This window comes from Fukomys damarensis, unplaced genomic scaffold (genome assembly GCF_012274545.1).
Source record: "Fukomys damarensis isolate Sample0158 unplaced genomic scaffold, DMR_v1.0_HiC HiC_scaffold_1, whole genome shotgun sequence".
NCBI lineage: Eukaryota > Metazoa > Chordata > Mammalia > Rodentia > Bathyergidae > Fukomys > Fukomys damarensis.
This window is the reverse complement of record NW_022900913.1, coordinates 58,665,599-58,693,357: the sequence shown is the minus strand read 5'-3', so window position 1 is coordinate 58,693,357 and position 27,759 is coordinate 58,665,599. Positions and strand designations below refer to the sequence as shown.

General features: G+C 41.7%; 1 protein-coding gene across 4 annotated transcripts in view; it reads right to left on the bottom strand.

Annotated features, from left to right (window-relative positions):
• Nucleotides 1-27,759, bottom strand: part of Sv2c (synaptic vesicle glycoprotein 2C) — a 206,865-nt gene that overhangs the window by 84,828 nt on the left and 94,278 nt on the right. For all 4 annotated transcript variants that reach the window (XM_010619116.3, XM_033761491.1, XM_033761488.1 and 1 more), the window contains 2 exons: nt 26,993-27,173; nt 13,480-13,631 (listed from right to left, as the gene is read on the bottom strand). In XM_010619116.3, the coding sequence (XP_010617418.1) occupies nt 13,480-13,631; nt 26,993-27,173 (333 nt within the window). The remainder of the gene's footprint in view (nt 1-13,479; nt 13,632-26,992; nt 27,174-27,759) is intronic.

The following is a 27,759-nucleotide window of genomic DNA, read 5'->3' as shown; positions in this document are numbered from 1 at the left end:
TGGAGGAGCCTTACTTTGTTACGATAACAGTGAATGGTGTTATGGACTGAATTGTGTCTTCCAAAACTTATAGGTTGAAGCCCACCAGCCTCCCCAATATGACTGCGTCTGCAGAGAATCTTTAGAAGATATTAAGGTTAAATGAGGTGGAAAGGGTGGGGCCTAGTCCAACAGGCTGTGACTTTATAGAAAGAGCGACAACCTTCCCCTATGCCTGCTTTGAGAGGACCCAGCACAGGGCAGCTCTCTGTGAGCCAGGAGGAGCACTCTCACCAGGAACCTCAGGCTTGGACTTCCCCACTCCAGGACTGCAAGAAAACAATCTGCTGGTCTTTGGTATTCTTTTCTCGGAAGCCAGGTGGGGCATGCAAGTTTGGAGGCAGAAGCTAAGCAGAACTGCACTTTTCTGCATCATAAGGAAGCTGATGTGAAAGGGAGAGGAGTAACACAGACGCTTGCTGTGTGCAAAGGGGAGCAAGGAGACATATTGTTGGCTTCTCAAGGACATACAAGGCCAAGTGAGGATTTATCATGCTGTGGGCTACACAGTGTGATGTAAAAACCCCTGTCTCTCATAAGACCTTCAGCATGAGGATTTCTAAAATAAACAGTTCTGCACTTGGCTGCTTTTCCTCTGGCGAATGGCAGAGATCAAGATCCCCAGAGCTTTGTGGGGTGGTGGCAGTATCACTTGGACAGGTGAGAGGTTGGCTGCTGCAGCCCGGCACTCACACTGTTCAGTGTTAACCTGCTTCCCACCACCCTCTGTGTCACCCTGCGGGGAGTTTCTTGGCTTTGTCACACCTGAAGCATATTTTTAAGCACTGAAAATGAGAAGATCATTTCTAATGTCTAATCTTTCACTATCTTGGTCATTTTGGGAAATGACAAGTTTTATACGCAACAGGTTCTTCATTAAAGAGGGGAAATAACACTTGTAGCATGTACTGTTGCCTTTTCTCTCCAAACTATTGGAATAAAGGGGATGACATACATGAACATTCCCTTTAAAGGGGACTATTCCTCATTTGTTTTCTACTTTTTATTTTGAAATAATTATTTCATTTTTTTCCAATGGTTAAACTTATATAACTGTATATTTGTTATAAATATACAAAACCAGGAAACTGGTCAGTTGTCCCTCAGTATCTGCAGATGGTTGGCTCCACGATTGCCCTTGGATATCAAAGTCCACAAATGCTCAAGCCCCCTACATACAATGGCATAGCGTTTGCAGTGACTCACACAATCCTCTTGAGTACTTTACGTCATCTCTAGATTACGTATAACTAAGGCAATACAAATGCGATGTATTTATTATATACTATATCGTTTAAGAAACAATGAAAAAAAATCTATTGATGTTGTACAGTGCAATTTCCTCCTCCTCTCCCTCCTCAATACTCCCGATACTGGGGGAGCAAACCCAGGATCTTGAGCATGCTAGTCAAGTGCTCTACCCGGAACTACATCCCCAGCACTTACACATTGTTGCTCCGTGGTCAGCTGCCTGTAGCTGTGGAACCCGTGGATATAAAGGGTCTGGCTGCACATGGTCCGACATCATTTAATCACAAGTGTAGATTCATGTACCACCTCAGAAATCAAGATACCAAACTATTTCGTCCACGCAGAGATTTCACCTCTTTATAGCCACGCCCACTTCCCTTCCCTGACAACTGCTATGCCCTGTCCGCACCTATTTTGTTCTCTTTTTCTATATTTATCACTTCTAGAATGAATGAAGAACAAATAAGCCCTTTGAAATTTGATTTTTCACTCAGCAAAATACCCTTAAGGTCCACCTAAGCTATGGGATCAATCGTTTATTTCTTTTTATTACTGAGTAGCATTCTATTGTACTGTAGGACATTTTGGTTGTTTCTAATTTTGAGCTATTGCAAATAAAGGTGTTATGAACAATCATGTACAGGATTTCACATGGACATAATTTTTCATTTCCTTGAGGGAAAAACCCAGGAGGGCAGTTGTTGGGTCATATATTAGGTATATGTTTAGTTTTTAATGAAACATAAGCTGGGCACTCAGGGGGCTGAGGCAGGAGGAACATGAATTTGAAAATAGCCTGGGCTATATAGCAAGTTCAGGGCTAGGCTAGACTACACAGAGAGACCTTGTCACAAAAACCAAAACCAAACCAAACCTAAAAACAAACAAACAAAAAATGAACTTCCAACTTACTTTCTGTAGTGACCAGATTATTTTGCATCTCTACCACCAATGTATGAAAATGCAATTTCTCTGTATCCTCACTAGAATTTGGTATCACCACTGACTTTTTAAAACTAATTTTATACTGTTAAATGCACACACCTTTTGTTTTTAAAGCAAATCCCAATATCAACGTTCTTCATCCACAATGTATACGTGCCTATTCTCTCTATTGTAGATCAAGTTCTCTAGGACTTTTGGGAGGTCTGGTCAGGCTGGATTCACATTTGCTTTGGGGGGGACTTAACAGTCCACTGTGACCTAAGGACCAGGAACTCTGATCCCTTCTGAAGCACTGAGGAGGATTCACATTAGCTGTGGATCCTGAGAATTTTGTACATACACTCTACACATGCCATCTCAGACCAGTCATACCCGCGGTTCTGGTTTGCATCTGGAATGACCCCCAAAAGCCTTGTGTATTTGGTGGTGAGGCTTTTGGAAGGTGCTTGATTGAATCATGGATGCACTGTACTCATCAGTGAATTAATTCACAAATGAGTTAAGAGCTAAATGTGCTGGCAAGAGGTGGAGCTGGGTTGGAGGGGGCCCCTGGGAACATAATGTGGAGGGGTCTATCTTCCTCCCCAACTTCTTTCTCCCTCTCCCTCCCCCCCTTCTCTCTCTCCCCTCTCTCTTTCCCAACTGGCCATGATATGGCAGCTTTCCTCTGTCAGACCCTGACACCATGGTTTTTCTACCTTGATGCCTTTAAACATGGACTGAAAACCTAAAAACACAAGCCAAAATAAACCTTTTTTTCTTGTGGGTGTTGAGTATTTTGTCCCAGCAATGAGTAAGCAACTAAGATACCCATCTACCTTCAAATAGGAGCTGATTCCTATCTCTATACTATCTCAAAGTGCTTAGTGTGTGCTAAGCACTTTTTCTGAATGGGGTGCTACAGTAATTTGTCCATAATGTCATGCTCAGGTAATTAAGATTTATTAACAGCATGTGGTGCATCAAAGGGTTGCACCTCACCAAGAAAACAAGTCATACTCTATAACTTACGAGGGGAAATCAAATCAATATAAAAGCTCCTAGGTGCACTGAAAGTTTAAGTGGTGTAATTTGAGCTAATTTTGTGTTGTTTTGGGGCCTAGGTGTGGAAATCTTAAATTTGCTGATGAGTCATAGCAGCCATCTAAGGGCAGATTCCCTGGGCTCCGACTGTTTTCTGAGCCTGGTTCTCCAGGCTTTTTGCTCATTCTGTGAGTAACCCTAATAACCTTCCAATAACTTCTTATTCTGGTTAAACTGGCCAGAGTTGCTTTCTGTCACTTGCATCCATAACCTGGGAGATATAAGAAGGACCACAATAAAATACTAAATTATGGAAAGGAGGAACATTCTTAAGGAAGTTTTCAGAGGAAGAATGGAATGGTACATAAGGGATAGCTAGTTATCTCCCAATATCCACTCTATTTGTATTCTTCTAACTACTTGGAATGGGAGGCTGCTATATACTTGCAAGACTCCCTTGCAGCTAAAAGTGGTCATGTGTTGACATTCTAGCCGATGAGACTGAAGTGAATTTGTGTGATACAAACAGATTCTTGGCAGAAGGACAAATATGTCATTTCTACTTTGTGCTGCTCAGAATGTGGAGCTACTATTTGGAATATCTGAAGAATAGTGGAAAATGGGACAAAAGGAGCTGTGATCTTTGGTGGTGACTGCTGACTTACATACTGGCCTTGACCGCTTCCAGCCAGACTTCCTTCATGGGATATAAAATAAACTTGTCTCTTTTTCAAAACCTACACACCTATCTACCTCAACATTATGGTAGGAACTAGCCCTGCCACTAGATGTTGCTATTTAATATGCTAATACATTTTGGATTCTATTTTGCTGTCAGGAGGTGGAGCTGGGTTGGGGGGGGCATTGGGAACATAATGTGGAAAGGTCTATCTTCTACCCCAACTCCTCTCTCTCTCTCTCTCTGTTTAGTTTTATTTATAATTCTATTTATTTCAATTTATTCATTTAAAGACATTATTCTGGAAAGAGGGGTGGGCTTGGTGCTTCCCCAGTAACCCACAATGTCAGCTGCCAGCAGGACAGGGCTGGGAGGCACTCACTTCTTCTGCCTAGGAGGTGGTATGGTAGCCTGAGAAATAAGTCTTTGTACACTGTGTGTCTTTTGAATGTGAATTCATTCAACTAGTGAATGAAGGGAGGGCTCTGTGCCATTGGATTTCAAGTAATGCAGGCTTCACAGAATTACCTTTTCCTTGCTGGCTTCCCTTTACCTGAACTGTTGTCCTCTTTCTTCCTCTAGGCAAAGTTTGGGCTCATTCTCTCTTTCCCTGTAGCTTCTGTGCTCACATGGGACTATAACTTTGCACATCTAATCCTGGTAGTAATAATAGCTGCTACTCTTGAGCATTAATTATGTACTGAATGTTGCATGGTTGTTATGCTGACTCCTCACCACCATGCTGACTGGGTCAGTGACCAAGGGAAACAGAAAAGCTTGAAAGAGGTCACCAGAGCAGTGGGGCTGAGGCAGGGAATACCTCTTCTTCCCCTCCTCTTTCCATGGTCACAGTGCCTTCCTTATTGTGAATAAAAGATCCATATCCTTCCTGGATTCCTTCCTCCACCAGACAGATACTTCCTCCTCCTTCACTCCCCTCTCCCCTTCACCATTAGGAGGGCAGAGACATTAGCCTCATGCATCTCAGAGCCAGAGGAAGTGGGGAAACATGGGTACTTGGGTGACCTTGGGAATATGTGTGATATGAAGCCCAGACATCTCACTTTGGCTGGAACAGTAGGATAGGCTTCCCTATGGTGCCTGCAGAGAAGGACCAGCCAGAACAAATGGAGGCAGAAGAAATGGTACAGAAAGAATCCTCCCTCTTAGCTAAGTGGGATGCACCTCGTCTTACGCCCAGAGTCACAAGAGAACTAAGATGACTAAGAGTTTAATGGAGCAGACAGTGCCACAACCCAGCAGCAACTCCACAGCCTGCACCTCATTTCAGCCTCAGTCGGAAGGTGATGATTCAGCTTCAGCTCCCATCCTCCCCAAATGCAATGGGGCTCCCATTAAAGGCTGATATGTCCTGATTACCAGGGAGTGTGGGTGAAGGAGGAAGGCTGGAGGCTTCATGCCTGAGCTCTCTCTTCCTAAAAATACTGCTTGTTTCGCTTTATAATGAGCTACCACCTTACCAGTGAGAATGGCTACTAACAGAAAGAAAAATGAAAAAGAAAGGTAAGGATGGAGAAAAGGTAACTCTTGCACATTGTTGGTGGGAATGTTTATTAATTAATATAGCCACTATGGAAGAGAATAGAAGTTACTCAAGAAACTTTAAAAATGGATCAACCATAGGATCCAGCCATCCCACTACTGGGTGTACATCTGAAGGAAATGAAATTGGCATGTCAAAGAGATACATGCCCATCTTTCTTGCTTCACTACTTGTAGTAGCTCAGATATGGAATCAACCTGGATGCCCTTTGACAAATGAATGAATGGACAAGGAAGACATGACAAATACACACACAATGGAATACTATTCAGCCATAAAAATGATATTCTATTTGCAATAAAGTAGAACTGTGAGGATATGATACTATGTGACATAAGTCAGACACAGAAAGAAAAATACTGCAGAATCTGTCTTATATGTGGAAGCTGAATGTGGAATAATGACTACCAGAGGTTGGGAAGGCTGAGCCGGGGTAACAGGCACCAAAGCACATCTAGAAGGAATAAGTTCTAGTGTTCCATAAGAGAGTGGGGTGGCTGTAGCTCACAATAGCCGATTATACGCTTTCAGGGTAGATAGAAGAGAGGACCTCAAAGCTCCAAACACAAAGTAATGATAGGGAGGTAGAAACATCAATTGCCCTGATTTGATCATTATACATTATATTCATGTATTTTACCTCATAAATATGTACAATTATTACATATCCATCAAATATTTTTGAAATATTTAAGGAGATGGAATATCTAACTACCCCAAGTTGATCATTACATATACCACAGTGTAATGAAAAAATATTTTTAAATTTTAAAAATTATTATAGTAAAAGATGCATTGCCACTAATCCCACCCAAATACTCCTTGCCTCACACTTATCCCATTGTTTTTGTCACTTTCTGGAGCAGTTCTTGAAGTCCTCTTCCGTGAGCGTCTTCAACTGTGCTGCTGTGGCTGCCTTGATGTCCTGAATGGATTCAAAACATGTACCTTTCTGGGTCACTTTGACTTTGGAGAAGAGCCAGAATTTACATGGTGAATGATTTGGTGAATGAGGCAGATGAGGACACACTGTAATGTTTTTGCAAGCCTCCTTTTCTGTTGGATGGCAATAGGCAGCAACATCCACTGTATTTTTGATCAGACCTTATAAAGACAAGCAAGAAAGAAGACTTCCAGAACTGCTTCAGAAAGTGGCAAGAACAATGGCATAAGTAAGTTCCAAGGGGAAATATTTTGAGGGGGATTGATTCATGGGAATGTATCTTTTACTGTAATAAAATTTTAAAGAAATTTAAAGATTGTATTTTTCAAACACCCTTGGTATATATGTATTGAATTAGAACATTTACTCCATAACTATATTTTTAAGACAATAATAATTAATTTTTAAAAAAATAAATGGCTTGCTTTTTTGTATACCAGTAGCCAATTCCCACCATGGGTCAGAAGCCTAGGTCTGAAACTTTGTGTGGGTCAAGGAGATCCACTCTTGTCCACATCCTTGGTCTCAGTTGTTGTGGGCACCAATGTTTGAGGCTAGGGCATTTCCTCTGGGACTGCTGTCCTTCCTCCTCCCTAATCTCATGGGACTGTGAAACACACAGCTCTTCAGCTCCAGAATGCAAGTGGTGGGCAGGGAAGGTGTGCGGTTGATGACAGAGAAGCCCTGTGCCTTGTCAGTCTGGGTGTTTAGGTTGGGAATTTTTAGATGTTAACAATTGTCTGTCTGGCTCTGGGGGAATTTTCATCTCTAACAGTGCTGATGTGAGGGGGACCATCCTTACCTGATGCTGATACAACCAGTAGGTCTCAACAGGCCTGGAGGATCCCATGCTTCATCAGAAATTCTGGCCACATCTTATCTTATCTCATGGATCTATGTGTATTTAAAACACTCTTTGTGGTGTTGTGTTTAACTTACAGGAACACCTCCAGGTTTCCTTCCAGAACCTTTAGTGACCCATTGTAGTCTACTTTGCATCAAAGACTTACTCAGAAAATCCAGAACTGAAGCATCATGGCCCCAAGCTCAAAGCTTATGCTTTGACTGCTCAGCTACCATGCAGAAAAGTGAACCTGGAGTCAAGAGCCTTCTGTCCATGAGTCTCCAATTATGTGAGTTTTTTTATCATTGGAAATACACTGGCAACGTGGATGCCATTTACTGATCCTTTCCGCCAGAGCAATCTTGTTACTACTGTCCGTGTGGTCAGCACCTAGCTTGGAGTCACTTTCTCTTCTTCCACCCAGCTGTGCAGGAGATGGTAGATGCTCAGTGAAGGGATGAAGGTACAGAGACTGTGGAATTTCAAAGAGATATGTAAACTTTTTTTTTCCTTTTCTCTTTACCCTCAGGGGCTGTAGAGGAAATGGATGGACTTTTACTGCCTTGTCTAAGTAAAGGAAAGTGACTTCTATCACTGAAAAAGAGCTCTATCTAGATGTCAAAGTTACTTTCAGTGCAAATCTTTAAGTGTAAACTTGGTAAGCAAGAAATATATTTTAGCCTGGATTAAACAGTGCTGAAACTCAAATAGTGAAGAAGTAAATCATGCAGGTTAGGTTTGCTCTTCCTTCCTCCCTTGTACCCAAGGAGATCACAGGGGTCCTCCACAAAAACAGACCTCTGAGATCACCCCTTGGAGAAGCAGGGACCTGTAGAATCCTCAGCCTGCAGGCTTTAAAAACTTATCCATGGACACTAACATAATAAAGGCCAAGCCCATAGCTGATGCACTTTATAGTGGAAAGCTGAAAGCTTCTCTGTTAAGTTCAGGAATAAGACAAGGATGCTCACAGTTGCCATTTTCATTCAACATAGTACTGGAAGTCCTGGCCAGAGCAATTGGGGGGAAAAAAAAGAAATAAAGGCATCCAAATTAGATGAGGAAGTAAAACTTTCTGTTAGCAGATGACATGATCATATATACAGATAATTCTTTAAAAATGTATAGTATAGTATACAAGATGATACAGAAACCATTTGTATGTCTGTATATAAACAAAGAACTATCTATACAAAATATTAAGAAAACAATTTAATTTACAATAGCATCCATAACAATAAAGTTAACCAAGGAGGTGAAAGATCTGTGCATAGAAGACTTTAAACACTGGTGAAAGAAATTGAAGAAGAGACAAATCAATAGAAAAATACCCTGTGTTTATGGATTGGAAGGTCAGTATTGTCAAAATGCTAATGCTACCTAAGTTTATCAACAGAATCAATGTACTTTTTGTTAAAATCCCAATGTCACTGCTTTCACAGAAATAGAAAAAAAAATCCTAAAATCTGTGGAATTACAAAAAAATTCTGAAGAATTGAAGCAGTCTTGAACAAGAACAAAGTTGAAGGTATCACATTTCCTGGTTTCAAACTTATATTATAAATCTATAGTAACCTAAACAGTATGGTACTGGCAAAAGCACAGATATCAACCAATGAATAGAATAGAGAGCCCAGAAAAAATTAATCATATAGGATTGTGCCAGTCAATCTTGATTGTCAACTTGGTTGGATTAAGAGGCTCCAGGAGAGGGACTGGATGGTTAGGGGCCTGAGCTCGACAATGGGTTAACCAATGAGTTCACAGTTAATTGGGATATTGGAGGGGGGGAACTAGTTTGAGGCAGTGAGTACTATGTCATGCTCTTCTGTTATAGTACTTCTACCTTGAAGCCAGCTGACCATTGACTGAACTCACTACAACCATGAGCCCAAATAAACCTCTCCTTTAAATTGAGAATGTCAGGTATTCTGTCCTAGCAACAGGAGAACAGACCAATACAATGGTCAACAGATCCTGCACAAAGGCAGCAAAGATACACAATGGAAAGAAGGGCATCCTCTATCCACACATAAAATAATGAAATTACTCCAGGATTATCTGTTGTACCATACACAAAAAGAAACAATACAAACCTAAAGACTTTAATGTAAGACCTAAACTGTAGAACTGTAAAACTTCAAAATGTAGGATTATTTGACCTTAAGAAAAGAAGGAAATTCTGCCACCACAACAACATGGATGAAACTGGAGGATATTATACTAAATGAAACATGCCAGAGACAGGACAAATGCTGCCTGCTCTCACATGCAGAATCTGAAAGAAATCAAAGTCAAAGAAGCAAAGAGAAGAAGAGTGGTTACCAGTGGCTTGGAGCCAGGGGAAAAGGGAGATGCAGGTCAAAGAGTTTAAACCTTCAGTTATGAGATGGTAAGTTCTGTGGACCTAATGTCTGATATAGTGACTAATAACACATCAGGTCCTTGAAATTTGATGTGGGAATAGATCTTAGGGGCTGACACTACACACATGGAAAGACAGCAATGGAAAGTGATAGATACATTAATTAGCTCAATACTATAATTATTTCACAAGGATTCATAGATCCAAACATTGAGTTGCACCCATTTACTTAATTTTTATTTGTCAACCACACATTAAACTAGAAAAGAAAAAGGATAAAAGTTCTCAATGCTGATCATCAGTCCAAAGAATCCAGTGATTGATTTGGTGTAGGACTCAAGTGTGGGAAAGTATTTTTAGGGCACAGGGAAGTATGAATCTTACTGAAGAGTGTTTCTGAAAAGCTGAAACAGCCATATAATATGTGCAAAAATGTAGCATTCAATTTTTTTCAAGTGAATGTTCCTGTAAAACCCCATCACATAGAACATTATCATCATTAAACAAAATAAAACTCTCCAAGTTGCAAAAGTATAACAATGAACTCAGCAAGGGTATTTTTCAAAGATCTCCCCTGTTGATTTTAATTTGCTGACAGAGTTGATTGAAATAATTTGTTGCTGGTACTGCACTTCTGGCCATGGAAAGACATCCATAAAATATGGCCCTAAGATTTTAATATTCTGCTACTGATTTCTTAACCAGGTCATTATTTCTCAAGATGCCACCAACACAAAAATTTGAGTCAGCCTCAGACATGAGACTTCATTGTGTTGTGATCACTTTTGCAACTCTTCATGCATTGTCTAGGATTTATAACCTTGCCTTATTCCAAGTATATATATATAGATTGGTTAGCCCTTTGTGATCTAATCAGGAAGTATTTTATGTGTGTTACAAAGGTGGGGATTATGTTTATTCTCTGCTGGTCAGCCACTGACCGACGGGTAGCAGAGCAAGAGAAAAATCTCGTGTCATGCACAATCCAAGGGCAGGATTGTGTGACAGGTAGATATGGAGGCACCAGACCCCTAGTTGCTGGACATGCTCAGCATGAAGAGGCCAATCCAAGTTAAGTATTTCAGAAGATTGTAGGCGACACTCTGAGCAATAGGATGGGAAGCGTGGGCCAGGAAGGAGACAGAAATAAAGCCCGGGCATCAAGGAGGTCCAGAGAGAAGGTTGGGCCAGAGCCAAGGAGTTGTGCTCTCCCGAGAAGCTGAGAAGTTGAGAGAGAGGCAAGGCTGGCCTGGAGGAGGTGGCTAAGGTGTGTGTGGGAGGGGTGCATTAATCCAGCTGCCAAGCTGACAGGCTGTGCCTTGAACCAGTGCCTGGTGACAATCGGGGGGAGCTGTAGGTCGGGGAATCACCTGTGTCCCCTGGAGGCATCTTATTTAATTTGCACAAAAGCTGCATGTAGATGGACTAGGAGCATCTCTGGGTGCACTGACGGGTAAAGCAGGATTCCAGAACTCTTCATTTCCTTTTTGCCTCTTTGACACATTTTCTCAGAAGCAGCCCTGAAGTTCCCTTTCATTTGACCCAGCGAGCTGAGTGGGGCTGCCCTAAGAGGGAGGCTCTGGGGCCTAAGGGCCCAGGGCCCTAGAGGAGGGAGAAAAGTCTAACTCCTCCGATGGTGGCAGAAGACATTCTTGTGGTGGAAATGGAGCACATGAAAGCATCTTTGGTCCAAAAGAGGCTGGAGTTTACGGATGAGGAACCCATGGGCAACCTTGTACCCCAAGCCCATTTTAAATTTGAACTAAGAAAAGTCCCCTATAGGCCAAGTCACCATCTCCTATGTCTTTCATCATTGCTGTTGTTAAATACAATTTCAGACTTCATGGAACAATTTGAGGTTACCAAAAGAAGGTGACAACATGAATTTTCTATTCAATATGTAAAACAAATTACAGTGCTCCATCTACATCTAATATTAACCATGAGTTAAATTCTCTGAGCTGTTCTCTAATGAACTATGCTTTATAGTGAAAAACTGCTCTCTCCAAATGAAAGCCAAAAATAACAAATGAAAAATAGAGCGAGAACAAAAATAATGAAAAATAGAAAATGAGCAGAGTGAGTTTTGAAATCTCATTTTTATAGATTGGTTAGACTTTTGAGAATGCAAAGTGCTAGGGATTGAATCCAGGGCCTTGTGTTAGGTAAGCAGTCACCACTGAGCTACACCTCAATCCCCAAGAGGTGAGTTTTGAAACCACACATAGTTTAAATTTATATAGTATTCTTGGTTTGAAAACTTCAGCCTATAAAACAGGCACACACACACACACACACACACACACACACACACACAAGCACGCACGTACTTGTGGGACTAAAACCACTTCCTCCCTCCTTTTTCCTTATGAATTGACTTTGAGTCCTGGGTTGTTGACTCATCATCAACAACGTGACCTGCAGAGAATAAACAAAATCCTGCAACTCATTGTTTGTGTGCAAAACAACTTGGATCTCTTGGTTTAGCAGAGGATTACTGCCCAGCAAGAGGGTGCTTTGGGTGCACTGAGGGTGAAGAACAGTGAGTGCTTAGGAGAAAGTAAGGAGGGGGTGAGGGGAGTATGGACAAGTGGAGTCACCTCCGACTTCTGCAAACTGCGAGTCCACGAGATGGGATCCCTCCTGCTCCCACCTCTGGCTGAAATGCCTGAAGAGCAGGGGCTGACAAGGGGCTGGGCTTAGGATGGAACCCAGAGGGGATGGATCAGGGCACCCATGTGGATCTGAGTTGCAAGAATGAAGTAAGTCATGTCTTAAATGCCGACACTGCTCTGTATACCCTCTTACCTCCATTGACGAGCAATAGCACATGGCAAACAAGTGAAAGCAATGGCTTTAAAAGCAGCAAAATGCTCTAGATCAGTGGTGGCAAATCTACGACATCCATGCCACAGCGGGCTGTCTGTATCACTGACAGCTCTAAAAGGGTCACCATCACTACTGTAGTGAATGAACAGCAACTTTATAAATAGTTTCAAGACAATACCTTCCTGAACCCTTTTTTATTTTTTATTTTTTTGTTGTACTAGAGATTGAACCCAGGGCCTTCATACTCAGCTACATTGCCAGGGTCTTTGCCATAGAAACAAAATATAATCTTTCAATCAATCAAATTTTTGTTTTGTCTTCTGTTGTAGAGCAAATCACCAGCTGTAGAACATTATGATATTGTGCTTTGTAATAAGAAGTACGTATTTTGGTTTTCATCCTCCGCTCCTGTCACAGAATTCTATCTAGTCCCTTGAACATCTCTGGTGATAGAGTGTCTGTGTTCTGATGAAGCACTATTTGCTGGGCTCCTAGGTGGGGTCTTGTCACAGAAAGACTGAGCCAGGGTGAGACGCTCTGAATGTGCAGCACTGCCCTCCATCCTCTGGTCAGGGCAGAGTCACTGAGACTTGTAGGGTGAAGCTTCTATAAGAACCCCTGGGGCTTGGGGAGCTTCAGGTTGCTGAAGGAAGGGAGCGAGGGGCATGGTGTGCCTGGAGGTGGCCAGGAGCCCCTCATCTTGCTCTGTGTATCTTCACCCAGCTGGTAGGTAAAAACACCCCACACATTTGGATGACTGGAAGTGCTGTGAGAGTAAGAAGAGGAAGATGCTTTCCCTCTCACATTCCCCCACCTAGAGGACCACGGACACAGTCTGCTTTAGCTTGATTTGTGCCCAGGAAGAAGACGTGATGGACACAAGAAACATGATGATGATGGTGTTGGCCTCAAACCCATACTTAGAAGGAGGGTAGTGGCTGCGATGGAAGTGAAGCAGATGGGCGCCCACCTGGCTGGTGCAAGGCCAGCCCCTTACCGTAGTGCGGGATGATGGCCCAGGCCATGGCAGAGGCGTAGATGCCGCCGATCATCCAGAACATGCAGAGCCAGCTGAGATGCTCACCCCGTTTCTCCCGGGCCAGGACTTCAGCAAAGTAAGAGAACACAGTGGGAATGGCTCCCCCGATCCTATGAGAGGGACAGAGAACACATGAGTTTGGAATCTGGGACAGCTAATATGAGATGAGATGGGCAAAGCCGCAAAAAACTCCTAACAACACATCCTTTCTTCCTACACCAGCATGTCGAGAAGTATGTGTTTTCAATCATCTTATCACTTTGATATTATACTGTCCATGTTTGATATAAGTTTATTACCCCACAAAACACCTCAAACCTGCAATTGGACTATGTGGACCAAACGTGTCAGTGGTCTGTTCATGTGGCTTAGCACTTAGCGTGGGAGCCTAATGGGCTTTCTGCTCAGTATTATTAGATAATCAACTTGACATTTATTAAGTTGTAATAATTTAGTGTAAACTAGTGAATATTATCATTAATTAACTCATTTTTACAAAGAGACACTGTGATATGTGCCACCCGTGGGATAGGAACTCTGGAAGTAGCTCTAGACATCTACGGGGACTCTGTAATCTGACCTCCCTTCCTGTGACAGCATGGCAGCTGGCCCTGCAGCCCTATCAAACACAGAACCAAAAGGGCCACTTCCTCCACCCGCTGTAGTCCCAACCCAGTAGACATCACTGCTGAGAGAGTGTAAACGGAAGGGAACTGTAGAACTCAATAAGGAGCTTCGGTTTACACACCAGTGGAATGGGATATGGTGCTTCCTTCTAGAAAGGGCAGCAATAAGAGGTGTCCCACTGATCTGGAGAGCTGCCAGGGCCGTGGATAATCTCTGCTCAGGTGGAGAATTGTCAAACAAGAATGAATGGAATCAGTTTTGTCCACTCAGTGAGATGGGCCATAGATTTCATCAAAATTTCAAATAGGTCTCAATCCCCAATTTTAGGAACACCTGCCTCAGAAAGACAGTATGGTAAAATAGTACTTGTTGTTATTCCCAACAATATGAATTCTTAAATATAATTCAAAGCCATGGCCGGGGATTAGCTCAGTGGTTCGGCTGCCTGCCTCGCAAGCATGAGGTCCTGAGTTCAAAATAAAAGGTCCCGATCCAAAAATAAATAAATAAAGAAAGAAAGAAAGAAAGAAAGCCATATGACAACATAAACAAATTTAAAGCTGGGCATGGTGGCGCATGCCTGTAATCCCAGCACTCGGGAGGCTGAGGCAGGAAGATCATTATGAGTTAGAGACCAGCCTGGGATGACTTTCCACAACCTAATTAACAATTCAAGGGGATCCTGGATGTTCTGTATGTAGCAGGTATAATTCACACTTTGTGAAGGCACAACTGCATGGCCAGATATGTCAGGTTTTCTGAACCAAGATGAAAGTACTCCATCGTGGCTGAAATTTAAAGTGGAAGCCTGAAGACGAACCTGTTAGTTTTTAACAAATTGAAGTGGAAGAGAACATCTACTATTCAGAGCTTGTAAGCAATCCAGTTGGGTTTGATTCAAAACTTGTTTTTTAAGGTAGCTTTTTTTTTTTTTGCACCAGTGTCTCTCACTCTGTATAGCAGACTACAAGAAACTCTAAAGCCAAGGAATAAGTAAATCTGAAAAAAACAGTGAGGATCCTATTTCCATCCTTCGCAAAAGTCTTTACTGTCAGAGACTTTTTTTTTTGTTGTTGTTCAGACTCAGGGCCTTGCACTTACAAGGCAGGCAATGGCATCGCTGAGCTAAATTCCCAGCCCTATGCTCAGATATCTGAGTCCAAGCATTTATTATTGTGGGCTCAACATCTATTTGAGGGAAAACAGTTTTCATTTTATTATGACATCCCTTGAGCAGAGAAAAACACTTCCCGTGCTGTGATGTCAGCTGTTGCCAGTTATTCATACTCTCGTGGCAAATGGCTGGGGTATTCCTCTTTGACTGGCTTAATGGAAATGCACCAAAGAACCGAATTTGAAACTAGATTGTTGGAGGGGGCATACAAATTTTCCTAAGACAGTCTGTTCTGACATTTAAACAATTCTCAATGAATAGAATCATTCTTTACCTCTGGGGTCAATATGACCACAAATGAAATTGAAGGTGTTGATGGCTTAATACCAATATAGCCTCCAGGAGTTGCCAAGCTACTCTATGCTTTAGTTGCTGCAGTCACCCCTTGCTCAGATGCTCAGGTGCTCCTTGACTTGGAGGAAGTTCATTTGGAACCAGTCAGGAGACACTGGGGGATCCAGCCGGGAACCTGTGAGTCTTCTAAAAAATGTTATAGCTGCTATGATTATCACTGATAAAAATATCTAGACAAAAGAGAAAGTAGAAGTGTTGGGCTTCTAAAAATGTTGGAGGCAGGAAAACATTGCCACAACCCAGGCCTAAAGCCTACAAATTCGAAAACATTTCTCATTGCTATTCTACCTCATGCCTTCACTAGAGGCATGCCTTCACTAGAGGGGCTAATGCCATCCCATTACTATTATTTGTTATGTTGTTGTTATTGCATTAAGATACAAAACCTGAGGGTATATAAAGAGATATAAAGCATTGCAATGGAAATGGTCAAATTACCAATGTATAAATAGTTCTTAAGTTGGGCTGACTTCACACACACACACACACACACACCCCTAACTGAGATATTTGGCCATGTCTGGACCCAGTTTTAATTTTCACATTTTAGGGGGTGCTAATGGCATGAAATAAGTGGAGATCTGGGAAGATGCTGAACAGCCTACAGTGATGTAGCATCTCCCCACACAGAAAAGAATTATCCAGCCCCAATATCAATAGTGGTAAGATTGAGAAACTCTTGCAATGAATGGAGATTTTAATGTAGAAAATATAATTAGATTCATATTTTTAAATCCATAATATAAGACATGAAATAGTTATTTTTACATTACCTGGTAGGTAATGCATCCTTAAATTCAGTTAACAAGGAAAGGTTATTGTTCATTATATAATGATAGCTACTGCTGAAATTTATTTAAGCTCCTTTTTTTTCCAAGTTCATTTTTGATGAATGTTTACATAAATGAAGTAATTGGATCAGTATTTTATAATGAATTTTTCTCAGTATCAGATATTAAGACTATTTAATTAGCTGTTAAAATTGTCAAATCTTAATTATCCTTGATAATAGAAGGCACAGAAGGAATAATCACAGAAATCCACACTGTATAAGAAGATTATCCAGATTGAAAATAATTCAATTTACATAAATGAAGCAGAATACTGATATGTGGCTTTCAGAGTTGAAGTAGTAGATCATTTTGATGAAAGTAATATTAATTTTTGTAAATAATATTAATTATAGGGTTTCACTATATTAATTATAGAAATAGAAAACACTGCCACAACCCAGCCCTCAAAGCCTCCAAATTAGAAAACGTTTCTCATTGCTATTCTACCTCATGCCTTCACTAGAGGGACTAATACCATCCCATTACTATTATTGGTTATGGTGTTATTAATTGCATTAAGATACAATACCTAAGGGTATATACAGAGATATAAAGCATTTCAATGGAAATGGCCAAATTTTTGTATTAAAACACATTCCTAGAATAAACCGGGGCTTTCCTCCAATGCACAAGCAAGTACACAAGCACACACACACACACACACACACACACACACACACACACACACTCTACCTCAATAGGATGGTATGTGGCTCTAAGTGTTTGGCAAATATCATGAAGCATATTTATTTTCCTAAAAATCTAAGGCAAATTTATAAGTGGGATATTGTTTAGGGCAAAGAATGCACAGCCTCACAGACAGAATTTCTTGTGTTGAGTAATGCAAGACATGTAAGTTAAGTCAGGTTTGTACAGCAAGTGATGAAAGGTGCCAAACACCTTATAGACAGACTGGGAGGCCTGACTGTCCTAATCCCTGAAAGTCTTGCAGCCACACCTCATACTACTCCAGCTCAAGTGGCAGCCCAGTGGTGGGTGATGTTTATCCCTGTATCTAATGCTACAGACTCATGCTGGCTTCACTGGTTTGGATTAGCATCCCAAAAGCTCCCATGTGAAAAGGTTGATTCCCAGCCTGTGGTGCTATCAGAAAGTGGTGTAACGTTTAAGAGGCATAGCCCTCTGGGATGTCCAGTAGTCACTGGGGGTATCCTTCAAGGGGAAATTAGGACCCTGCCACCTTGCTGTCTTTTCCTGCACCATGAAGTGAGTAGCTTGCTCTGTGATCCCCACCATGTGTTGCCTTGACACAGGCCCAAAATCAGTGAGGTCATGGACTGAAACCTAAAAAACTGTGGGCCAAAGTAGACCTTTCTTCTTTTTAAAGCTGATTATCTCAAGTATTTCATAACAGTGATGGAAAGCTGTCTGATACACTAATTATTTGGGCAAAAAGAGGTTCGGGAGTCTACAGTGAAAAAGGCGGTTATAGGGAAACAAGAATAACTCTACTTAAAATGGTTTGAAGTATGACATAATTTGGGGGGAGAAATTATGGAATGTCTCATGATTCTTTTCTCTAAAGAGAAATTCCACTAAGTAGTTCTATTCTTTAATTCTCCAGTAAACATTCAAAAGAAAGAAGAGTTTCATTCTCACTGGTTTCACCATGTGACTGTTAAACAATTCTTTACCTCCACCTTGCATTTCCCATTTCTCTTGGGAAGTGAGTCATTAGGCAGATACATAAAGAGGAAGGTGGATAATCACTGTACAGTTACGTGTCCCACACAGTTAAGAAGAAGCAGAGGGCAAAGTTCACTGAGCGCCAAGCCTGGCAGCTTTCATTAAAACAAGTATAAGCGGATTATACAAATAATAGTGAACGGCCTATCTATGTAAGAATCACAATCACCAACAACTTGCATGAAAATATCCTTTTAATCCTTACTCAGAATCAACAAAAAAGAGGGAAGACAATGAACAGCCAGGCAAATTACATAGTAATTCAGAACCAGTTCATTGTGTGTTAAACTGCACCCAGAAATAAGAAATAGAAGCAGCAGCCCCGAAGATGGATCTTTCAGCAATTCTATGTTATGAAAGTCAATAGAATATCACTGACCCCGGGGAAGTTGTTCCAAGGTTTAGATTAAATAGCACAGACCTCATAGTCTCTTAATAGGCCTGGCTGGCACAGAAAATAAGGCCACTATATTGATTAAAAGCACATATTTGTTATGGGTAATCAAGAAAGGAATAATTAGGGGAGGTACACTTATTGGTAACTGAACTCATCATTAAATCAGGGACAGAAATCCCTACACAAAGGCAGTGCTGAAGGACATATGGTTTGAGTAGATTTAATCCTCCAAACTCCAAAGCCACAATTTAAAAATTATATCCTTTGATATAGCAAGCTGTTGTTTTGTCAACAGTATGTAACTATGGATAGAATAATTGGCAGAAAAATTTAAAATTTATTTTAAAAATATTGATCTGTAAACATATACTTTGGGCAAAAACAATGCATTGCTAAGAAAACAGTGATTCAACTCTCACAGGCCTTGTTTACAGTCAGACTGGCCCCTGAAGCCCCAAAACCTATGGCCATCTATGCATCTGGGGCAGCAGAGCCGATGTCACTGCAGGAAATGGTATAGTCTAGGCTCCGGATTCTAGTACTGTCTTGGAAAAAAGAAAACAAAAACAAAACTAACCTAGCTATTGAGAGAGTTGGAAGAGTACATTCCTCTCAATGGTGTCATGAATGAAGATGGAATAAATGATCACTGTGATGACCTATAAGAAACAATAAAGGCACACGGCTATATCGGGCCACTTGCTGTATACCTCTTCTTATCCACTGTCCCATTTATCCTTCCACTCATCCGCTATGCACCATCCACCCATCACCCCACCATCCTCCCCTTCATCCAGTTAAACTACTCCAGGCTTCTGCCCACCTGCTAGACATGTGGGCCTGAAGAACACAGGTTCGTGCCCCAGGTGCTCACAGAATGAATTCTGAGGAGGGGACGTAACGAATACCCACAATTTTACATTGCAAGTATGGAAAATCTTTTCCTCTATCCCTTTTCCCTTAAGATCGGGAGTACCTCTGTCTAAGGATAGAATGGGAAATAGTAAAAGTCAAAAGGCCAACCTTTGTGCTGGAAAGACAATGCTTTCAGTAAAAATATGTGAGCCACACAAACACTTCTAAATTTTCTAGAAGAGACATTAAAACAAAGCAAAAAAGTCAAGTGAGATTAACTCTAATATATACAAATCACTAATACAGCCTTAAAACTGATCTTGGAAAAACAAAATTAATGTATTTACCTTACAAGGTTGAAAGGACTATGTTAAATCTGATTAATGTACAGATGTTGCAAAATTGTATTATAAATCTTAGAGGAGATGTGATTAAAAGTCATTATCATTCTTGGTTTCTTCCCTCTTGAATGCTTATATCCTCACAAGTGTCCAGCATCATAGTTTAAAAGCCTAATTATTCATGAAAGATTGTGAAACAGATAAAAACAGAATATGCTGTATACTGTTCATCACCATATTAAACAGAAGTGGTCATGCATACTGTCTAGTTTAAAGAAGTTGTTGACAAAAAAGGAATGCCTATCACATGTAAGTTTTCTTGTTTCAAAGGCAGCAGATACGTTCCATAGATATAAATTGTGTAAAGAAAATTATTTTATACCGAAAAAGAAAAATGTAATTTAATTTGCATTTTTCCAATGTGATGAGAAGTAAAACATATCTTAAGAGAAAGCATACCTTTGAAAGGAAAACCTTATAGCTTAGAAACAGACTAAAAATCAGAAGAGCTGAGGGGTGCTGTTGACTATTTGGAAATAATAACCTGTCTGTGCTTCAATTTTCTAATTTTAAAAAAGGATGCACAATATTTTTGCATGCTTACTTATTAAAAACACCTGTGGAAATAAAAGGGATTCTACATATAAAGCACTTTGAAGAATTCCATTTAGTGATAACCATTTCTGCAAAGCTAAGACAGTCTTACCATAATTTAATATGGTTAATGAATGAATGGATACTGCTAAGAGCTACGAAGCATACATTTGTTGGGCTCTGCCACAAAGGAAGAAATTATTATTCTTTCTCTTACAGTACACAGGCACCCTGAAATTTCATTTTCATTCCCATTGCTGTTATATTTTTCTCTTGACCTTTGTGCTTAGCAATGCCAGGCCCTTAGTGGAACCTCCCAATCCTGACATTGCCCAGCATTATCATTCCCCTTATTAACAGTGACTGGAAACAAATAATTTAATTCTAGGACAAATGAAATGAATCAATAGTGCCAAGTCCATTTCCCATCTTCCTAATTTTCTGTAACAGAAGAGCAGAGGGATAAGCCTGTTCCTTGATGAAAGGTTCATTTAGGAAAGTGAAAGGCATGATGAGTAACTGGTGATGACTTCCTCCTCATTCGCACAAAACACTGTCATCCTCAGCAGGAAAGTCTTTCTTTGTGCTGAACAAATACTTTAAGTCACATAGAATATGGTAGCTAAGCATATTTGTGTTTCTAAGAAGAGATACTCAAGACTCGGCTTGGTGAATTCAGAGGAAAGCACATACAGATGATGAAACCACGAACCTGGGTAAATTTTAGCCTAAAACAAGAAGTGCCAAATGAAGTGTGTGGTTTGGTGCTGTAGGACGTCTCTTTGGGTTCTACAGTACCCTGTGAATGTACCTAGTGGTCAGGTGCTCTACCAAGTTGGGGCTCTGCCCAGTGCAGATAGGGCTGTCCTAGTAATAAATTCTGGAGGTACGAAGTAAGCAGAAGCCGGAGTCAGTGACCGCTGGGTCACTGTGAAAGGGACCTGCGCTAAAAGCCCACCGATCATCCGACATCCCAAAGCCCCACTCGGACTGGTGGACCACAGTGACATTTTGGGTCACTTGGAATTAGTGTCCCGTCACAGCCAGGGTCTGGTAAATCCCCAGAAGCCTGCTTTATTTTCCCAAGCTCCCTGGTTAGAGGTCCCTGGGCCTTTTGTAGAATAATGTGAGATAGAAGAACAGAATACATTCTTATCAGTGTAGGGTATCCTTCCTCACGGGGACCTGGTATCCTGGGTGTAAAGTGACTGCAATCTGGGGACTAACTGAGGGGCCAGAATTTTGTGTTTAGGACTCAAGTTAGGTTTTGTCCACTTGTTGTGGAACTTTTTTGCTGATGTGGTCAAGTAAAATTTTGTAGCTTCCTAGCTTATTTCCGGTACACCAAAATGAACTAGCCTAGTCTGCAAGCTCACGCTGTTTTACCCCTGCTGTGCCTCCTGTCCTTCACAGCAGCCACACAGCCACCTTTCTATCTGTGGGGTCTGAATCTGTGGATTCAACCAACCTGGGATGGATAATATTTCAGGAAAGCAATCACATCAGTACTGAGCATGCGCAGGCCCTTGTCATCACTCCCTGAATAATTCAGTATAACAATTACGTACACAGTGCTCACAGTGTATACAGTACATCCAGGCTACAGGAGGAAATGTGCCATCCTTTCACCTGGAAAAGTGAGCCCTTACCTTTCTACCTGTGGACGGCCATGATTTCTCCTATAATAAACCAAGCCTTAGCTTTCTATAGATTCACATATTCTACACATTTCTACTGTCAAAAAAACCCATAAATATTCCCAGCTGCAGGCTTGAGGGTCCATGTTCTATTTCTTTGAGTGCGTACTTTTAAAATTCTGCCTAATAAGTCCCTTTATGAGGCTGTTAAAAAATAAAGTATACATGATGTGTGTAAGTTATAGGCCTTTTATATGAGGCCCTGAAACCAGTGACCCTTAAATGCTGAAAGCAACGTGTGCAGAACGAGACAGAATCCTAAGCCTTTGATGAGGAGGTGGGGGGGGGAAGGGGAGAGAAAGAGAGAGGAGGAGGGGAAGGAAGGAAAGAAAGAAAGAGAGAGAAAGGAAGGAAGAGAAAAAGGTAACAAAGAAACAGGAAGGAAGGAAGAAAGGGAGGCAGGGTTGTCAGGCATGGATGATAAGTACTGCCAAGGAGACAAAATGGAGCTGCGGTGGAGCCCCTGTGAGCTCTCTCAGGAAACCCCTCTTGAAGGTGGGGAGGGAGAGGGCTTGGGAACAGAACCTCAAAGTGCAGGTCTGGGCAGGCACTATGCTCCTGGGAGACAGAGGACCGTGGAGGGTCTGAGCAGCAGAGACCCACTGTGAAACACCCCCAACCTGTGGAACCTTATTTCTTCTACCATCTCATTCCCTCAATGTCAAAATCTGACCAGATGTGAGTGGAGGGAGCTGCTTAACTGTGGAGATATAAAATGATCTTTTATTGAAAGTCTCCAGCAGGAGAATTTTAATTCTCTGGCTTATGTCCTAATAAAGAATATACGAGTACAAAGGGAATATATCAAACTTCTGCTGCTTAGTGGCGTGTGGTGGCACACGCCTGTGATCCTAGCACTCTGGGAGGCTAAGGCAGAAGGACTGCAAGCTCAACTTGGTGACTTAGTGAGACCTGTCTCCAAATTAAAAAAAATAATAATGGTTAAAAAAAAGGCTAGGGATGTAGCTTGGTGTGAAAGACCTGGGTTTAAGCCAGGTCTGCAAAATAAAAGCAAACAAATCAATTTTTGTTGCTTACGCACTGAGTTCATAAGTGATGGGAATAAAGATTGAATAAAGGATTATATGCCTTTAAAAGCAAGAAATGCCATTAAGTGGAAATTGCTTTCTCATTCACAGTGCTGTCATTGTTTTCTCTTTCTTTGAGAGGCTCTGAATCTGCCTCCCCTGGAAAGCAAAGCTTGGACAGTGCTCTGGTGCCTTCCTTCCGCTACCAGAACAACAGCGTGAGGGAGTCTCCACTACACCCCTGAGAAGTCTGACAGGGTTTCAGGAGTAGTTGAATTGGATTGGAACTGGAGGATGGGAAGACTTTACACAGACTCAGGGACAGTACTGAATAAATCCCCGATTAGAAGTATTGACCCCCGTTACCGGAACCGACATAACAGGGGAGCATTATTCCTATGTATCCCGGAGAGCAACTGGTATGTGAGTTCACAGCCCAGTGGGTAAGATCTGTCCTAATGTGAAGGCACCATCCAGCACCCTGAGGTCGGACATGGGAAAAGCTGGAGGAAAAGGTGAACCTGCCCAGTCTCTCTGGAGCCAGGGCACCCATCTTTTCCTGTCCATAAATGTCAGAATTCTAGATTCTGTAGATTTTGAAATCTTCAGTGCCCCATCTCCCCAGGCTTTTAGCCCTTTGGCTTCAGGCTGAATGTTACATTTTCAGCTTTTCTGGTTCTGAGGCTTCTGGACTTAGAATGAGCCATGGTATCCACATCCCTGGTCTCCAGCTTGCAGGCAGCCAGTTATAGGGCCCTCATCCTCTCCTAATAAATCCCCACCCGTCTGTTTGTGTCTGTCTGTCTGTCCAAATATCTATCCATCCTGTTGGTTTTGTGTCTCTGGAGGGCCTTGGCTAATAGATTTCTTTCAAATTTAATTTCTTATGTGCTTCCTCCCTCAGCTGCTGCATCCCACAAAACTCTGCAGATGACTGCTCACATCTCATCCCCACGCAGTCCTACCCCTGGCCTGGGAAACCCCTCGCTATTCTGCAGAGTAGCAAGTTTTGATGTTACTTTCTGGGCTTTCTCTCAAAGCCTTCATCCAGAACTAGTCCTTTCTGTTTCTCTCATGGCAAGGCTTGAACTTCACAGGAAGAAAGATTCCCCTGTTCCAGGCCTTCTGCTGTCACACTGAGGCACAGAGCACAAGACAGTCCAGTTGCACGAACTGGGGGAGAGGATAGGGGGAACAGGAAATGCCAAACCATGGGTGAATGTTAAACATGATCCCTCATTTTCTTCTCTACCGTGTATTTCCAAAACATTATCTCTTTTTATCCCAGTGCAAGGTGGGAATATGATCTCTCCTTCATAAATCTGAGGAACTCCCAGTCCCCACAGCAGAAGGCAGGGGTGAGGGGTGCTTGGATGTCTTGATTTTTCAGGCCTGTGCCAACTTCACAAAGTTGCTACAGTTCTTTATCCCCTGGTATCACAATTCATAGTACCTACCTGTGTCAGCAACACCCAGCCCATGCTTTTCCAGGTAAATTATGTTCATTTGCTTTCAGCTGCCCTCATCTGCTGGCTGAAGGATAATCTTCCCATGATAGGGATAAGGATGATATGAATACTCTCAAGTAAGCTCTGGTTTTATATCGCCTATAAATTAGCTTCTGGGCAGCCACTGGTGTGGAGTGTTTTGCAGCTACCATAATGGCCCCTTTTCTCTATAGTCAAGTGGGTTGACGATACAAATCAGAATTAAAATTGCCTAAACAATTTGACCACAGTTAGATACTTCTGGGTCTCTGGATGTCACTGAAATTTCTTGGAGAAGACTGCAAGCTGAAGGGACCCAAAGTTCAGGTCCTAGTTTGTCAGCCTTCTCCTGACAGGCTGGTGGTATTATATAGGCAATAAAAGGTGACAAGGATATGTTGTCCCATGCCCACTCATTGAGAAGATCTTTTCACAAATAGCCCTGAAAACTACTTGTTCTTCTTTAGGTAGCTCAATTCTTTCTACACTGGCGCCTGCTGAAGCCTATGAATTCATGATCCAAAATACCTCACTGTTATGGCTTAGGTTTAGATGTTCCGCTAAGGCCTCATCCAGTCATAAGACTGGCTGTTTCAGAGGTGGCTGAATTTAGATTGTGTGACTGACTCATGGTGCAATGCTAGGACTAAGGGCACTAGGATTAAGGATAGGTGATTACTAAATCAGTCCACTGATTGGTTTGGTACCGTTCTAGTCCGCATAGCCTGGATACAGTACAAGGGACAGAAAGAGGCTTGTCTTCTCCCTTTGCTTGCTTGCTTTGCTATCTTCTGCCCACCATGAACTGTTACTCTTCTGCAATTCCTGTCTGCTACACCACCCTGCCTTGGAACCAGCTGATTATGGACTGAAGACTCTCCAAACTGAGCGCAATAAGCCTTTTCCTCTTTAACTTTGGGTATTGGGTGTTTTGTCTCAGCAATGAGAGAAAAGTAACTAAGACACTCACTGTGTCAGCCCTGCATGAAGCCAATTTCACAGAAATTGTCCTCTGCTGGGGACAAGACCCCTCATCACAAAGGAAATTACTGATTCTGACCATTTTTTCCACTTAAGGACCAGATATTTTTATATCTTCCTAAAGTTTTTCCACCTTTGCTTGGTGGGAAGCGCTGTCTTTACTCTAAGGAAACCTTCTTAAATCTGTGCAAATCAGTAAAATGTTTGCTAAGTGCCCATGACGTGCACGGTGTAGAATATGAGGAGCTGTAGGAGGCAGGACTGTGAGTATAAGACATGCTGGGGCTGCCTGACCTCTTCTCACCACTGTGTTGTGCTCTGTAGGGTGTGATGTGGTATCAACAGCCACCACTGCTAAATTCTCAAATTCATAACCCAGCTCTATCTCCTTCTCTACAATTAAACATTTAAAAAAAAAATAGTTTCCAGCCTCACCTTGAAAATAGTATCTCTAAATTCTCAAGTATAAATCAGAAATGTTATATTTCTATAATTTTTAAAAGTTAAAACCAAGTTTCTTATACTCTCCTAATCAAGCCATTGAGTTTTCCCAAGCTAGTGGGTTTACTTAGGGTGGAGCTTCAAACTTTTCAAAGAGGATTGCATGGCTGGTTGTCCTCCACCACTGTAGCTGGTGAGTAGCACAACTTCTGTTCATTCAGCAGAACTGACAGGAAGAACTTAGGTCTCAAGAAGCAGGCTGTGTATCTCATACCTCTTTCAATGCATTCAAATAACACAGATCAATAAACCCAGTTACTTGACACTCTAACCCTGAATTTAAGAGTATCTCTAAATGTTTGGGATCTTTACTTCATAATAACATGTAGAGCTACTTCTTTCTTAAGTTAAAATTTCAGAAGAAACACATATATAAATGTGCTCTGGTATGGAAATAGCATTCCATTTAAAACAGTATCAGTTTCCTTGAAGTGATACATAAAGCCACTGGCCTTGGGAACACAGGCATGTTTTATTTCTATCCCAGATTCAAAAGGCTGATAATCACATTTCTAAGAACCAGCACTGTGGCTCGTGAGGAGGACACAAAAACAGAAGAGGAAATGTATTAAGATAGTTTCTGAACTGGGAGTGGTGGCTCACACCTATAATCCCAGCACTCTAGGAGGCTGAGGCAGGAGGATAACAAGTTTGAACCCAACCTGGGCAATTTAGCAATTTAGTGAGACTCTGCCTTAAAATAAAATTTTAAAAACAATTTAAAAGATGGAAAGGCTTGGACGTAGCTCAGGGTGAAGTCTAACTCAGTACTGGGTTAAACTTCCAGTATAATAAAAAAGAGAGATAATTCCTTGGTAATGAAGTTCTCTATGGGGAAGCACATGCACAATTATGAATAACACATTACTATAAAATATGAAGGAGAAAACCTTACCCGAATCCAGAAAGTAAGCGACAGAAGAGAAAGAAGCCATAACCTTGGACAAATGAAGAAAGGAAGGCAAAGAATCCGTTGACAGACATGCAAATCAGAAGAGACTGTTTCCTTCCCACTTTGTCTGCCAGTCCTCCCCAGAAGAACGCCCCCACCATCATCCCGAGGTACACTATGCTGCCTGCAACACACAGAAAACAAAGAGACATGTCAGAGATTGGAAGTCAATGACACATGTCACAGCAAATGAACAAGGCACAAAATATGTTCCAGCATTTCCCATGGGGAAAAAGATCTCAGAAAACATATCAGGATACAGTAATCGTCTTTCAAATAGGAAAGTATGCTCTGCCAGCTACCACTGGCTGCCATGGGCAGTTGCAAAGGCTGATGGCAAGTCATTTCCATTATCAACTCACAGAGAAGACACAATGGTCACATGCCATATCAGCCTCTTGGGGATGGGCAGGAATGAGAAGTCTCTTGGAGCAGTGAACTTGGAGTTTGACTCATGGTCAGGCCACCTTTGGTCCAAATGCCCAGTGCAGCCCCAAGCAAGATAAGGCCAAGATAAGGAACCAGCTCAAGGGCTCCCAGGTCAAAGTGGGCCTGCCAGAGTGTTTCAAATCTCTGCCTGTAGCAGATGGCCTTTCCCGAGGCCAGACCCTTAAAATGCTTCCTTCTGGAGGGTTCTATGGGTTCTTTCTCTCTAGAGCAGTAGTGGCAAACCTACGGCATGTGTGCTATTGTGTTTTTCTCAAGACAAA